General features: G+C 36.1%; 2 protein-coding genes across 2 annotated transcripts; both read left to right on the forward strand.

The window, feature by feature from the left end:
• The first annotated feature begins 8,462 nt into the window (after positions 1-8,462).
• Positions 8,463-11,052, forward strand: LOC121247152 (UPF0187 protein At3g61320, chloroplastic-like). The gene is made up of 4 exons (XM_041145499.1): positions 8,463-9,364; positions 9,548-9,715; positions 10,051-10,257; positions 10,648-11,052. Exons 1-4 carry the CDS (start codon positions 8,633-8,635, stop codon positions 10,822-10,824), a joined length of 1,284 nt encoding a protein of 427 aa, XP_041001433.1. The 5' UTR covers positions 8,463-8,632; the 3' UTR covers positions 10,825-11,052.
• A 2,373-nt stretch (positions 11,053-13,425) lies between these two features.
• On the forward strand, positions 13,426-15,696 carry LOC121247560. The gene is made up of 2 exons (XM_041145921.1): positions 13,426-13,771; positions 15,191-15,696. Exons 1-2 carry the CDS (start codon positions 13,549-13,551, stop codon positions 15,403-15,405), a joined length of 438 nt encoding a protein of 145 aa, XP_041001855.1. The 5' UTR covers positions 13,426-13,548; the 3' UTR covers positions 15,406-15,696.
• The last annotated feature ends 645 nt before the right edge of the window (positions 15,697-16,341 follow it).

The following is a 16,341-nucleotide window of genomic DNA, read 5'->3' on the forward strand; positions in this document are numbered from 1 at the left end:
GCTAAAATGGAGATGAACCTGGGCATTCAATGGCTGTAAATACCAATTGGTCATCTCCTTCTATTGTCGCAAGATCTTGATTATTAGCCATATTGGAAGCTAACAACACTGCACTGGCTTATGCTACTAGAGGATTTGGGGTTTGAAGCTTTTTCGTACTGATTTCCAAAATATCTCCACTTTGGTTCCTGCAAATCACTGAAGCTACAGAAAAATGATCTCTTACTACAGCGTCAAAAGAGAAGCTTTGAAAGTTTGGAGTTGGGTTTCTAATTTTATTCTCTCTTGTATTGTTTTTCTTCCCAGGCTTCCTTAAATTCCTCATAAATGTGGCTTAGCTGGATCTTTACTTTGTCAAGTGAAAATGAGGTGTGGTTGTGAATAATATCATTCCGCTTTCTTCGGATAAAGTCCAACATGATAACTATAAATAATTGGAAGTGGTGTTTCTCCCTGTCCCGTAATCCCAATTCCTTTTCAGGATGTATGATCATTCTAATCCAATCTGTAATGGAGTTGATGGGCAAGCTTGCTAGATTTGAGGGCCAACTACTCTACTACCATAATATTCGGTTGATTGGACATTCTATGAAAAGGTGTAGTAGGGTCTCTTTCGCTTGGTTGCATAATGGACATTCTTCATATTCTAGTTGGGGATTACCTCACTAATCCATGATCTGGTTGGGAGGATATTCCAGAGTATCTTCCAAAGCAGTAATTTGTGGTGATTATGAATTTTTAAACTCAATAAAGGCTTGAAGAGCGACATCATGGGGTTTTGCTGCATCGGATCTTGGGAGCTTATTGTAGCATGATAAGCAGTTTTAACCAAAAATTTCCCATTGAGATTAAGAGCCTAGACAACCCTATCTTGTTCTTGTGCAGTTGTTGACAACGGTATTTTTTGAATTTATGATATACTTTCTTGATCAAAAAGGTCGTTCATTTTTGGCATGTCCCATGTTCGTGGATTAATTTTTATGAGGTTTGAAACTGTAGAGAAGGGTGAGTTGTATCCACACCTTGGTTTGGCTTTGGCTTAAAATTTTCCAAAAAAGGAATCCACGAATCTGACCAAATATTTACTAAGAGTCCATTAAAGATTTGGTAGCGTCTTCCTTTCTTGAGTAGGTATTTTGTTCAGAGTATGCCTTTCCACATGCTTGAATCTGATGCCTTTGGTAAGTCTTGAAGGTATTTTGTTGATAGGATTGAATGCCACAGGCCATTACTAGTTCCATTTATTTCCCAACCAGTCTTTGCTAACAATGCTTGATTCATTTTTTTTAGTTGGCAGATGGACTTCCAAGATTTAAGTATTAGATTATGAGCTTTGCCTTTTGGGAAACCCCACCAAAATTTTTTGAAACTGGTGTCGAGTACCTTGCATACTGATTTTGGTAGTTGGAAGGAGCTCATGTGGTATGATGGGATCGTACTTGCTACTGATCTAATCAACATGGTTCTTCCCGCTTGTGCTAGTAGCTTTGATTTCCAATCTTCCAGTTTTCTCCCTATTTTGTTCAACATATCATTGTAGTTTTCTCTTTTGTTTCTATTAAAAGAAGTGGGCAAACTCAAATATTTTAATCTTGCCAAAGATTATTTGTAAGGCAGCCACTGAGATATGATTTATTTAATAGCTTGACTAGTGTTCCTTGTGATGAATATGGAAGATTTACTCAGATTTATTTTTTGTCCCAACCACTTTTGGTATTTTTCCAAGCATTCCGATATGACTTGTGCATTTTTTTCCGTAACTTTTGCAAAAATGATTATGTCATCTGTGAAGAGCAGATGTGATATGGATGGGCTATTTCTGCTCAGTTTTACCCCTTCAAGCTTTCTTTTCGCTTCAACTTTTAACAATATTCTTGATAGAGCTTCAATAACTAATATAAAGAGAAAGAGCGATATTAGATCACCTTGCCTGATTCCTTTTTGTGATTTGAAGAAACCTCTTGACGAGCCATTGATGATGATGGAGAATATCGTTGTTGTTACACACTCTTTTATCAGATTTATCCAACTTTGATTAAATCCTAAAGCTTTCATTAGCAAAAAAAAGAAATCTCATTCAACAAGATTGAAAGCCTTTTCCATGTCCAGCTTAATGGCTATTAACCCATTTTTTCCTATCTTCCGTTTGAGGTGATGGAATAGTTCAAGGGCAATAATGATATTTTCTCTTATGTTCCTATCTGGGACGAAGGCTGTTTGGAGATGAGAGATGATTTTTGCAAAAGTGCCTTTGAGATGGTTGGCCATTATTTTTCTAATTATTTTGTAGCTGACATTTGTAAAATTGATTGGACGATATTGACTTGGAGTATTTGGGATTTGGGTCTTTGGGATGAGAGCTATGTTAGTATGATTTATTTGCTTCAAGAGTTTACCGCTTCTGAAGAAATTATGCACTGCTAATATGATCTTTTTTTTTTTATGATGTTCCAATAGTGTTTGTAAAAAAGAGTTGTCATACTATGTGAGCCTGGCGCTTTATGGCTTGGGATTTGTTTTAAAGCTCTTAATATTTCCTCTTCATTTGGTATCGCATTAAGCGATTCATTCTCAAGGTCCGAAATTTACTTGTCAAAAAGATTTTCAAGGTTTTTCAGGACTTGCAGATTCGATGAGGAATATATTATTCTGAAATGATTAATAAATGAAGATTCAATAATGCGAAGGTCCATTGTCCAAGTACCTGGTCCCAATTTGATGGAGTCTATGACATTCCTTCTTCTTTGGATTGTTGTTGTCAGGTGATAGAATTTTGTATTGAGATCCGTAAAGGTGAGCCAAGTAATCCGAGATTTTTGACGCCATAGGATTTCTTCATTTTCTTTTTGTTTGTGGAGTCTATGCTGCAAGAATCTTTCTTTTTCTTCGTTGCAGGGAGTCATTTGGTTGCTTTGTACTTCAAGAAGTTCCCTTTCTAGTTGTTGGATATTATTCTAGATTTGCCCAAAATGATTTTTATTCCAAACTTTGAGTGCATCTTTGGTTGATCTGATTTTCTTGCAGAGTATGTAGGCCAGGTTGCCTTGATAGTGTTTGCTCCATGCTTATTTTATTATTTGATGGCTTAGGGGTTCCCTGGTTCAGAATTCTTCAAACTTGAAAGATGGTGCACGGTGATATTTTGCCGTAGTATGCAACAATCGTGAGTGATGGTCTGATGCTGATGATGCTAAGTGCTGAAGTGTAGCATATGAGAAAAGTAGTCTCCATTCTTGGTTTGCTATGAATCGGTCTAATCTTTCTTTTATAAGAGCTTTCTCATGTTTGTTATTTGTCCATATGAATTTTGAACTCATGTAACCAATGTTGATGAGACCATTTATATACATGAGGGCTTTGAGGCCCTTATTCTTATTATAACAGATGGGCCGTCCGCCTTGCTTTTTAGATCGATTAATGAGGTCATTAAAATCTCTTATACATACCCAAGGCCCCAGGATAGCTTGATGTATTAAGTCCATGTGACTCCAAAAATTTGCTTTGTTGTTCTATTGGGCCAGTGCATATACATAAGTAATTAACCAAAGATGATGTGGAGGATCTAAGTAGACTAAAACTGAGATATCATTAATATTAATATGGACAGGTTTTGTTTCTACACCCGAACACCACAAAAGTAAAAGACCCCCTTTTTAGAATCAGCGGGATAGTGAACAAAATGGTGGAAATCTATGCTATTTACAATAGATGAGGTGCGGTCATCTGTCACCAAGGTTTCTAACAAAAAAACGACATTTGGGTTATAAGTCCTAATATTAGCCCTTAGGTTTCTGATTGTCTTGGGTCAGGTTAGACCCCTGCAATTTCATGCTAGTGTTTCCATTTAGTGGGGGGAGGCATTTTGAAGCTTGTCTCGCTAGCTTGTTTGGACTTTTTTGGAGTGTAGTGGTGGTCGACTGTAGGGGTCAATCTGGCTTTCCCTTTGGATTTTTTTTTCCTTTCCCATTGAACCTGATTGTATTTCCAAAAGTGTAAGGGTCTGTGCTGATTCCTCTATTTGTGGTGCTTTGGCTATGTACACATCAGATTCCATCTTTTCTATTTTAATAAGATGTTGTGATTTTCTCTTTGGAAGTTGTGGCAAATATGCACTATGTTGCCTTTTGGATTGAAGGATGTCTTGGTGTAAATGGTGCGCCTGGGAAGTTTGTGCAGTTGGGGCCATATTGACTGTCATGCATGATGTGAGAGATGATTCTGGCTGTTGAGGCACTGGAGCTGCAAAGTTGGCTTCTACATTCATGGGATTGATTGCGAGTTGAGTGTCTATGAGAATTATCATTTGAGTGGCTGGGGTTGTGGTGATTTTGTGAGGGTGAGAGGTGGTGGGCTTAGAAAGTGCGTGGCACTGCTTTGGGTTGGTGCCGACGATGTGGCTTTGTTTGGGCCTTGGGACTGTGAGATAATACTTTCTTGGGCTAGCAGAGAAATACTTGCAAGATTACAAGACTTTTTGCAACTGAAGATGAGAGTTGGGTAATGGGCTCACCTTGATGGGCCGAATGAAGCCCAGTCCCATGTTTGAGCTATTGTGACTAATAACCTTGTGTGGCAGAGTAAATTTGCCTCCATTGAGACTTCCAAGGGGTGTGCTTTCTAGTGGACAGTGATATAATCAATGATGTGAACTCTGAAGAATTCTGCTCTATTGCCATAATTCCTTCTGTAGCCTTCAAATTAGGACTAGATGCTAGAAGGGAGATTTGGCTGCTGATTGAGCTTAAATGGTTAGATGTGGTTGTTGGCTCAACAGTGAAAATATTAACTCTTGTAGGTGGGGAATTAAATGGGCTTGGTTCACTGTAGCTGAACAGTGTTTTGGAGTTGGAGGGTGCTGCTCACATGGAGCTTTCATCTTGTTGCTGAGGGTTCGAAAATGGTGGAAAGAATTGTGGCAGTTTTGGCTTTTCAGCTGTGAAAGGATTAAAACCATCTCTGTTGAATGTGTGCTAGCCCATCAGAGTAATTTGATTTTCTTCATTATGCTTGCTTGCAGGATTTGTTTCCTTCCTTTTGTTAAAATTTTTGTAAGGCACAGTAGTTGGTACCGAGTTTTCCAAATGATCAACATCTACATATTGCCCCACATCCGTTTGTTGAAATGCCTGAGTATTACCTTGGTTGTTGTTATACTGTGCTCTAAGCCATGAACCAAAGTTAAGTTTCGTAAGAGTAGATTGTTGGTAGCTACAGAAAATTTGAGAGTGACCAAGTTTTCCACATGCGTAGCAAAAATTAGACAACCTTTCATATTTGATAGAGACTCATATTTCATGATTCCCAAGCCTTGGCATCGTGAAGCCTTGCTGTAGAGGTTTCATGACATCTATTTCTACTTTGATCCTGATGTACTTTCTATAAGCTATCCCATAGATAGAGTCTTCTTCCACTTTGATCTATTCCCAATGCTGATTACATTATTAAGTTTCATATGATCAAGAGGTAACTCGTGCACTTGCACATTGAACATTGAGTGATTTAGGAAGATTTCTTGGAGTGTAGCACCAGGTGACCAAGGTTTAAGTATTAACAGATGCCCTTTAAAGTTCCAGGTGGCTTGGTTTAAAACTCTAAGCTTATCTTGAGGGGATCGAAAAGTGAAAATGAACTTGTTTATGTTCATGTCTTCAATAAGAAAATTCTGAACAAAATTTCAAGTAGCTTTGATACTAGAATGAATGATAAATTTGTTCAAGGGTCTATCTGCTCAAAGATTTAAATTTCGTACCGTACCGGCCGGTACGGTCGAAATTTTTTGTTTCGGCCGTCCGGCCGGTACAGGTACTATACCTGTTCCGTACCGGCCAAAATACCGGCCGTACCGGCCGGTACCGGTCATACCGGCCGATATTTCGGCCTGTGTTTTTTTTTTTTTTTCATTTTTTCAAACTACAAACTTATTTTTTAACCCTCAATTCAGACTAAACTATTTATAATTTATATATATATGTATTTGTATATAATTTATTTATATATAGACTATTATTTTAGAATATAATTTTTATATATATTTATATATATAATTTATTTATAGATCGACTATCCCGAAACGTTATCCCGAAACGCTATTCCGAAACGGTACCGGTACCGAAATATTTCGTTCCAGTGCCTTGACCGGTACGCTGTCCGGTACGGTATTCAAAACATTGTATCTGCTACCAATCTTCCTACCAAGACTTGGTCTGATATAGCTTTTGCTGACTCTGGTGTAGGTTGAAGATTGAGGTTGTGCCATGACAAAGCTTCAGTTTGGGTTATGAGAGAGTCCAAGTCCATTGTTGATGTCTACTACAAGTCTATACAAGTCCTTGTTTGATGTTGTAACAAAGGGGAGAAACTAATTGAGTTATTTGAGTAGAACGGGAAGCACCATAGTGTGCAAAGAAACTCTAGTGAGAGAGTGGCTATAACGAAACGTTAATTTAATATTATAGAATGTGTACCTCTCGGACATTTTATTTTTAAAGTGAATAAATATAAAATTTATTTTTTAAGATAAATAATTTATATAAATTTTAAATAGACAAATATTGTACACTCCCTTGATTAAAAAAAGTAGATCCTACCTCAAAAAATATTAAAAAAAAAATCTATTCATTTTTAGTAGAATCCAATTTTTTTATAGTGTATATGCAAGACTTGTTTATTTAGAGTTTGTACCTAATATTACTAATTTTTTAATAATAGACACCATTCTTTTTTAGAAAGAATACACAGTACTTGCACAACTCATGACAGTATCTAATATTATTATACTTGAAGAATATAGACGCATGATCATTCTTAAATAAAATTAGAAACATGTTAACTATACTTCAGAAAAACTTACGAAAGAATTTATTTTTCTACATACCAGCTATCGATTTGTTAAAAACTTAAAATTATGAAATTTGAAATTTGACTTAAGAAAAATTGAATAAATGAGTTTTGTACGTAAAATTATAAGTAAAATTATAGTACATATAACACTACTCATAAAATTAGACTATTAGTGTTACAGTTGCATTCACGTGTTTGATTCTTCTTGATTAATTAGAACAATATTTTACCTATTAGAAATTTATTTATTCAACCATATGAGTTTACTTTAAATAGCAAATAATCTCTTTATAAACTCGTTTTGGGATATAGGCCTTTAAAATTTTAGATTTAAATACACTTGACCTCTAACCTAGTGACTTTTCTCATTGGGATGTAGGTCCTTTAACAAGGTTTTTTTTTTTTTTTGGACCTTAAGCCGATGGTAAGATGAGATAAAATGATCTATAAATAATAATAAAATGATTTGTGAAAAGTAATAAAATTGTTTGAATTAATATATTTTATGAGATCTTGAAAAAATGAGAGAAAAAAAGTTGAATAAAAATATTATAAAATTAAAATATTATTAGAATATATATTCTTTAATATTATTTTTGTTTTAAAATTTAAAATAATTATAATAATTAAATTAAAAAAATAAAAATAAAAATTATTTATATTTATAACATTTAAATATTAAGATAAAATGAGTTGAATTACTTTGCCATCAAATCAGCCTTCGCCCTTTGTTGGCAGAGAAATTGAGGCCGTTGACCCTTTGTAGTTGTGGGGATTCGGGTCATCGGCCTCTACAGTAGTACACCACATCCACATTTTTATCCAACAAAAAAAAAATAATAATAAAGAGCTGTGCTATGGATCAACTCCTGTTCACGGTTGATCCGTAGCACACCTTACGTGTCCATTATTATTACTATTATTTAAAAAAAACAAAAAACAAAATCTTGTTTTCCCCTTCCCCTCGATTCCCTCTCCCCCACTCGATTTCCTCTCTTGGCTCACTGTCTCACCCAGCCCCACCGTGCGCCACCTGTAGTGCCACCGCCCACCACCATCGGCTCTCCCTCACGCCGGCAACCTCCAACCACCTTCAAACCTCCACAGAAGCCCTACGTGTAGCACCTCCCCACAAAACCCGAAATGGGTTCTCCTGCATGGTTTGCCGCTGTCATTAGCCTCCAACCCCACTGTCAAGCACCACTGAACTCCTTGATCTCCCCTAGCCCCATTGAGCACGGCAGCTCTCTCCCTCTCTTTCTCGAAATGGGTTGCGGGTGGGGGGAAAGGATTGCGATATGGGTGGGGGAGAGGATGGTGATGCCGAGTGGGGGTGTGGGAGAGGATACCGACGCTGGGTGGGGGTGAGGATATCGACGCGAGTGGGTGGTAGGAGTGGGGGGAGAGGATGGGTGAGAGGCGGGGCTGGGGCCTGGGGGCTCGAGCGACATAGGGTAGAGAGTGGAAGAAAAATTAAAGATGTGAAATGAGAGAAAAATAAATTTTGTTGTGATGGTGTTTTTGATCATTTTATTTAAGAACACGTAGCGTGTGATCTGGATGACCCAAAAGAGGAATTACTGGCAATATTATTTCAATAATAAAAGTAGAAGATGTGTAAAAAGCTCAACCGTTTCCAACTAACCCATCACGGCATCATGTGACATGCCATCGACCATTCCCTGAAGTACTCTCTCACTCTGCACTGAGAAACTAAAACCCTAATATTAAGTAACATGCCCTCTCAGTGCTCTCACTCCTTCTTCTACCTCCAAACCCTAACTCAAAACTAATGATGCTACCTCCAGACACCATTAATCCCACCTCCAGTCTCTCTTTTTCTTCTTTCTGTACTCCCAAATCTTCATTCAAACTTTACCCAGTATCCCTTCCCTCCATTTCCATTTCTATTTCCAAACCCAAAACCACCCTCTCCTTCAAACTCCACTCCTCCTCCTCCTCCTCATCACAATCCCAAAGTCCAAACCCACCTCCCTCCTCCGATCACTCCCATAGCCTGCTCTCAATCCTCCGTGCCATACCCGATTGGGCCGACAGCGTTAAAGAGCGAGGAATGCGGCGGAACCGGACCCTCTACAACCACGAGAAATGGGTTCAGCACCGGAGCTCGCTTCGCCATTTGCGTCACGTCTTGTCCAGCCTGTCGTCGCGGGTGATTCTGTCCCTCATACCGCCCGTGATCGCCTTCACTTCTTTCGCAGTGGTGATCGCCGGGTATAATTCTGCAGTGTTGGTGCACTGGTTGCCGGATTTCTTCCCCGTCTTAAAGTCCTCGACGTTGCCTTATCAGCTGACGGCGCCGGCGTTGGCTCTCTTGTTGGTGTTCCGGACTGAGGCGTCGTACTCGAGGTTTGAGGAGGGGAGAAAGGCGTGGATCAGAGTGACTTCAGCGACCAACGATTTAGCAACGCAGGTGATTGCTGGGGTTGACACTTTGGGGAATGATGCGCCGCTCAAGAAGGCGCTTTTGCAGTATATTATGGCATTTCCGGTTGCGCTCAAGGTTGGTTCTAATTTTATTCTTAATTTCATCTTCTTGTTTCCTGTTCTCCTTAATTTATCAAAAGTTGAACAAATTCTTTGAATTTATGTTTTGCTTCTAATTTTAGATTCATTTCTTCTTGCTGTATAGAGATTCTAATTTGGTAGGTGACGCAACTTACTGACGTGAACAGTTTAAATGCAGTGTCATGTGATTTATGCGTCAGATGTTAGGCAAGACCTCCAAAATTTGCTTGATGTAGATGATCTAGCTATAGTACTCAATTCAAAGCATCGGCCCTGTTGCATTATTGAGTTCATCTCTCAAAGCCTCCGGTTGCTAAAGTTGGAGGAATCGAGGAGAAATATGTTGGTAATTCCCTTCTTGGGCTAATTAGAACTATCAAAGTCTTCCATTTTAACTAACAAAGTTTTAAAAGCAGAGTACTTTTCCCCCCTTTTTTTTTTTGGGTATTTTACTTCGGTTAAACAGTCATGTAAATAAAGTTAATTAATAGGTAAGCAGCTGTAAAATTGTTTTGTTCAATGGCAGTATATGATTCTGGAAAACTTGCAGAATTGACTTATGTGCAAACTAAAATTGACACAAATATGCTAATTTGCTTCGATAGACTCAAAATCACCAATCTGTATGCTTTCTTTAATTTTCTTTTTGTTGATGTCATCATTTCCCTGAATGTAATGCAGGAGTCAAAGATCTCTTATTTGCATGAAGGAATTGGTGTTTGTGAACAACTTATGGGTATCCCCATACCCCTCTCTTATACTCGATTGACATCAAGGTTTCTGGTCCTCTGGCATCTCACTCTCCCTATTATACTGTGGGATGATTGCCATTGGATTGTGGTTCCTGCTACTTTCATTAGCGCTGCTTCTTTGTTCTGCATAGAAGAAGTATGTATCTCTACCGTCTACATATAACGCTCGATTATATTTATGTGCAAGAGAATTTCATTGTCATGTGCTAGGGAAGTTTCTTTTGGCAATCTCATTATTGAGGAAATTGAAATTCATTAATTAATAAATTGACACTGAATTGTCATCCCCTGACATTACTAATGTGGCTATGCCGCATGAGAAAATGATTAGTGTGAAATAGTGGAAGCCTGAAGGATGGTGTTTAGCAACATGCTCTCTCTCTCAAATACACACATTTAGAATCAACTGATGAAATGGACAGAAGATTTTTAATGCCGTGTCACCTTGAGGGTACATAAGCTGTCACATTTTGCAGATGAAGAGCAATTTCTATATTCTATACGATGACAATATTGGTTTCTGTAGGTTGGTGTTCTTATCGAGGAGCCATTTCCAATGCTCGCACTCAATGAATTTTGCAAGCTAGTTCACAGGAAGATTGAGGAAGCAATTGCAAATGACAATGTAATTCAAGCTCAGCTGGCTGCAAAGTTAAGGAGCCACTCTACGGAGCACTCACCCAATGGCTGCCCTAATTCTTAGTTGGTGGGAAACTCAATTTTTTACTCCACAATTGAGGCCACAGGCAAAGTGCCTATATATTTCCCCGATTGGACTGCTGGGGTGGCTGCATCTTCTGTCATCTAAACCACACACATCAGAGAGGAAGCTTTAGCATCAAAGTGTAGGTATTTATTATATCTGGTATGTGACGGAGTCGTCGTGTTTACAATAGAATAAGCCACTAATTCGAGCTGTTCGGAGTTTCTATTTATTGCAGCATATAATTTCCAAAGCATCTTCTTTATTTTCTATTCGGTAATGGCACCTCCTTATTTTACTTCAAAAGAATATTTCTTAACATTGGGTATACTACCATCTTTTTACACCATTTCAGATTCTACATTTATTTGGAGAGAGAGAGAGATACATGTCATGCATTTCACATTCTTCAAATCAAACTCATGTGAACCATCCATAGTTAAATATTGTCCATATTGAATGTTCTGGGTAATATTAATAGTTATAGATTAACATAAAGGGAATGGCATCATTAAATTTTTTTTTTTTATTGGCATCGGGTGTCCAGGAACAGCATCCTAACTAATGTTGGGGGTGCATAGGCTCTCAGTAAGGACTTTCCCACAATAGCATCTCGTGTAATTCAAGAAAAAAATCTTTCAGTTCGATAGTCACTAGAAATTGTTTGCACTTAAGGAGATTTGAACTTTAGAACTGCAAGGAGCATACCTAAAGTCTAAGATCTTTACCACTTGAGCCAATCCCATGAAATGCATCATTAGTGAAGCCTACAAACTCACAAGTCACAACTTCCTTGTAGTTTATCAATGTCAAAGAAAAGTATACAACTTAAACAAATTAGGCATCGGCCTAAGATTTGTGTGACACTATTAATCATGAATTTGTCTCGTTTGTTTTCGCAGATTAGATGAGATTAGATAAGATGAGTTGAGTTGAGATTAAAGTTAAAAATTAAAAAAAAAAATTTTGTAAGAATATATTTTTTTAATATTATTTTTGTTTTGGGATTTGAAAAAGTTGAATTGTTTATTTTATTTTATGTAAAAATTTAAAAAAGTTATAATGATTAGATGAGATGAGATGAGTTGAGAAGAATTGTGATAACAAGCGAGGCTTAGATGCACAAATAATTTAAAATTTAACATTTAAAAAAAACAATGACTTGGAATACATGTATATTACTCCACTAATATTAAGACCCAGTTTGGATAGCAAGAACCTCTTATCTCATCTCATTTTAATATCCAAACGCCGCAAATACAAATACTTTTAAATTTTAAATTTTGAACTTTTTCATCTGATTGCTAATTAATTATTACAATTTTTCCAAACTTTCAAACAAAATACAAAAAATAATTCAATATTTTTTAAATTTCAAAATAAAAGTTATATTAAAAAAAATTATATTCTAATAATATTTTTATTTAATTTTTTCTCCTCTTCTGTCCCGAAACTCTATAAAACATCTTAACTCAAATTATTTCATAATTATTCACAAATTATTTCACTATTATTCATAAATCATCTTATCTCATTTCATTATCAAAATGAGATCTAAGTGAATTTAGGGCTGAGCAAAAATCTGACTCTGACAAACAGAGTCGGAGTCAGATTTTTTTTCAACTTTTCAGTTAGAGTCGGAGGTATTACTAGACCGACTCTGATTTTTTTTATGTGTTTTACAATAATTATATTCATATGGATTTAAGCAACACTCATACTATTAGGAACATGATGTCTCATATCTTTTTAAATATATAAGATATTTTTGTTATAAAGTTAAAAGATAATATTAAAAAAATAAAAAGTAAAAATAAAAAATAAAAAAATATTTGAATTTATTGAAGTTGAGGCTAACTTACGAGTTATATCGTTTAATAACCGGTCATTATTTTATTAAAGAATAATTAACTTAGTAAATAAATTGAGCCAAATTTAATGGAAGAAATCTTCTCAAAGAGATTGCAAGTAGCATTATTTATTGAGAAATACTTGGTTGAACAGAAATTTTACAATAATTAATTTATAAATCGATATAACTTAATGTGAAATGTTGTATTGTAAATTTATAAAAAAATAAATTAAATATTTTATATTAAAACACGTGAATTTATAAATATAATTTTATAATCTCGGACAAGACACAATGTTTATTTGAAGACTAAAGGTCTTGTTTGTATTCAAAATTTATTTTAATTTATCTCAATTTATTTCATCTCATCATTATAACTTTTTTAAATTTTTACACAAAATATAATAAATAATTTAACTTTTTTAAATTCCAAAATAACTTTTTCAAATTTTTATATAAAATATAATAAATAATTCAACTTTTATTCTATTATTCACAAACTATTTTAACTCATCCCTGAATCGAAATTAAAAGTTTTGGCATTGGCTTCATCAAAAGCCTAACCAAATGAGTTGAATAAAATATTGTTATAATATTATTATTGTTTTAAGATTTGAAAAAGTTTAATTGTTTATTATATTTTGTATTAAAATTTAAAAAAATTATAATGATGAGATGAGATGAGAAACACTTTCACTGTTTTGGGGCCTAATACTTGCAATAAATAAAGTGAGCTTACTTTCCCACGCTTGGAATTAGCGGCTGAACAAATTTCAAATTTTGAAAAGCCCCAAACTTGCAAGAAATTCGTTACCCTCCGTAACCTCACACCCCCCACCTGAATCTCTCTCTCAAATCCAAATATAAACGTCATGGCGTTGTTGAACAAAACCCGCGAAGACGCTCGGAGCTCCGAAGAAGAGGAGGAGCTGGAAAAGCTCGAGTCCGATGTGATGGAAATGGCGCACAAGATTCTGGATTACAGAGCTGCTCTCCCGGATCAGCTCAGGACCACTCTCGTTTCGGTACTCGCTATTCAGAGACCCATTTTCCCTCGTGGGTTGGAGCCCGGTCCATCCGGACGTCCGATTTTAGGTGCCTTGCGCCCTTTTCTATTTTTTTCTCCTTTCCTATAATTAGATCTGGTTAGATGTAACGTGGCCCGCGGTAGTGGTCAAACAAAGGGATTTACCTTTTGTGAAATTTTCCATGTGTCGGGGATTCCCGAAATTAAGGTAGATGATATTGCTCAATGCAGTGGTGTATTAGGCACCCTTGAGTTGAAAATTTTCTTAACTGATAATTCAAATTTAAGATTTAAAGCTCGGTTCTATGCCTTTTTCCCTCCAAAGATTTTAGTTCTTTTTGTTGTCTGATTCTGTATTCTAAAGAATTAAACAAAACTGGGGTAATTTCAGATATTTCTTGTAGATAATGTTGGAAAATAGTGATTCAAAGCTCATTAAGGAACTTAGAACGTGAAAAATGTTCCCTTTATCTGGATATGAATGATGTTTTTTGAAAACTGAGGAAAATGATGTCATGGATGATACAATTCTTTGGGATTGGTTTGTGCCAAAAAGAAATTTGGTGCAAGCAAGCTTGCTAATTGCATTGTATTTGGTTGGCTTACGGTTTAAGATTTTGGGGTTCTGCATAATGATACTTTTAAGTTTTAATATATCAAATGTAGGATTTCAACTGACAACGGGAATTAGGTTGGTTGACTTTTTTAGCTCAGCCAATTGGTGTGCTATGTAACAAAGAGGCCCGGTTAGTTGGTAAAAACGCTCTTAAAGCACTAAAAGGCTGAAGAGTTTTGCTTACCAAAAGAAATATTTTCAAAAGTTAGGTGCTTTTTGTGTGAGCTTATACTGCGGAAAAGCGTGCTTTTGTAATTTATTTGAAAAAAATATAAAATATTAGTTCAAAAATTGGGAATAACAATAGTGTAACAAATATTTGTGTATGATGTATTGTTTACTTGGCACGATTAGTATTATAAATAACAGCAATATGTTGCTACGCGACAGCAGAAGTGCTGATAGTCTTAGAGGACAAAGTGCTGGGGGTTGTTAGATGCAAAGCAAGTCTTTGGAGTCATGCCAATGATGTGTAGATGTGGGGATTAATGTGTTATTTTGTCACGAGGGTACTAGTAACTAGTTTTGGTGTTCTTGGTGGTTTTTAAAGATGACAATGGGAGTGGCATCAAGTGGTAATTTCTTTAAGAAAAAAGAGAGAACTTTTAATGAAGAATTTTTCTATGTTTAGTGTTAAATATATCACTTGCAACTAAAATTGCCAATAACATTTCTTTGCTTGCTTTATTTGCCTACTAAAATGTTTCCTACTTAAAGTCTTAAAACATACTTCTATTTTTCCAAACTAAGATTGAACATTAATCATATGGTGTTTGCTTCCAAGGCTTTAGTGACCCTTTAATTGTTTGTAGTTAAGTTACTCCATCTGCAGTAATGAGGGACTGAACCTGTACATGTTTCATGGATGTAGAAGGGCCGGTTAAATCTAGTGTGGAGGCAGTACAGGCAGAAGAGGATCAAGAGACTGCTGAGAAAATACGATTACTTAAAGATAAAATTTCAAGCAATGTCTCAGCCACGCCTGTTGTTCTGAAGAGGATGAAAGATTGTATTTCTAAGATTGACAAATTGGATTCTTACAAAGGAATCACACATCCTGCATTTAAGAGGAAAAAGATTAGCTGATAAAATTTTATCGTCCATCCTTACTTATGTAGTTGTTAATTGAAGAGGAATGCAAAGGGTGTTCCAATAATTGATCAACTTTATTTGTTCAATGGGGACATGCATCCAGCTTTGGAAGGGAAGGGGATCTACTGATCCATTGAGAGTACTCGCAAAGGCATTCCTTTTGATCTGTATCATATTTTGTTGATAATATCCGCAGCACCTCTTGCACCCATCGATTCAGTTGCAAGGAATGGAGAGAAGGTGCTATTTTGTGGAATGTTCATGTTCTTTACATTTTCCATTTTTTCTTTCTTCTGTTATTTACTACTGGGAATCGGGATATGTCATAAAAGCTAAAAGCTCTGTGAATGACCAGGTCAGTAACTTTTCTTTTCCATTTTACCCCTTTGAACATTTCCGTTTGTAGTCCACTTGTCTGTGGGAATGTTGCATTGGCTTTGCAAATTTTACAGCAGTTGGTTGGCTAGAGAGCTGCTGTTTTGCAAGATTGGCCAGCAACTAGGAGACTGGGAACATCCAAACAGATCAGTTACCAGATCCTGTTATGCTGATTACTGGGTCATCCTGATGTTAAATTAGTAGGACTAGCAATCAATCCTTCTAGTGAACTTATCTGTTCATCCAGGAGTAAAAATGATGTGTAGGTGGTTTACCCACTTCAGTTTTCAAGATTCACAGTAAGTTAAATAACTAAGGAAGAGGAAGAGGAAAAAGAAGAGAGATTATAAAGTACAATTCTTCCCTTTATGATATATGAATGCTTTTTAATGAGTTCCAACAATTCACCTAGATTTTAATGTCCCAATCACCAGAAATAATATTCACACTAAGCATGTGTTCAATTTTTTTTGTTAGCTCCATTTTTTTGACTTATTTTCATTCTTTCTTTTTAATTGTAACAATTGTTCTAGTGTGTTTGTCTTGAGAAAA

Source organism: Juglans microcarpa x Juglans regia, chromosome 1S, assembly GCF_004785595.1.
Source record: "Juglans microcarpa x Juglans regia isolate MS1-56 chromosome 1S, Jm3101_v1.0, whole genome shotgun sequence".
In the NCBI taxonomy this organism is placed as follows: domain Eukaryota; kingdom Viridiplantae; phylum Streptophyta; class Magnoliopsida; order Fagales; family Juglandaceae; genus Juglans; species Juglans microcarpa x Juglans regia.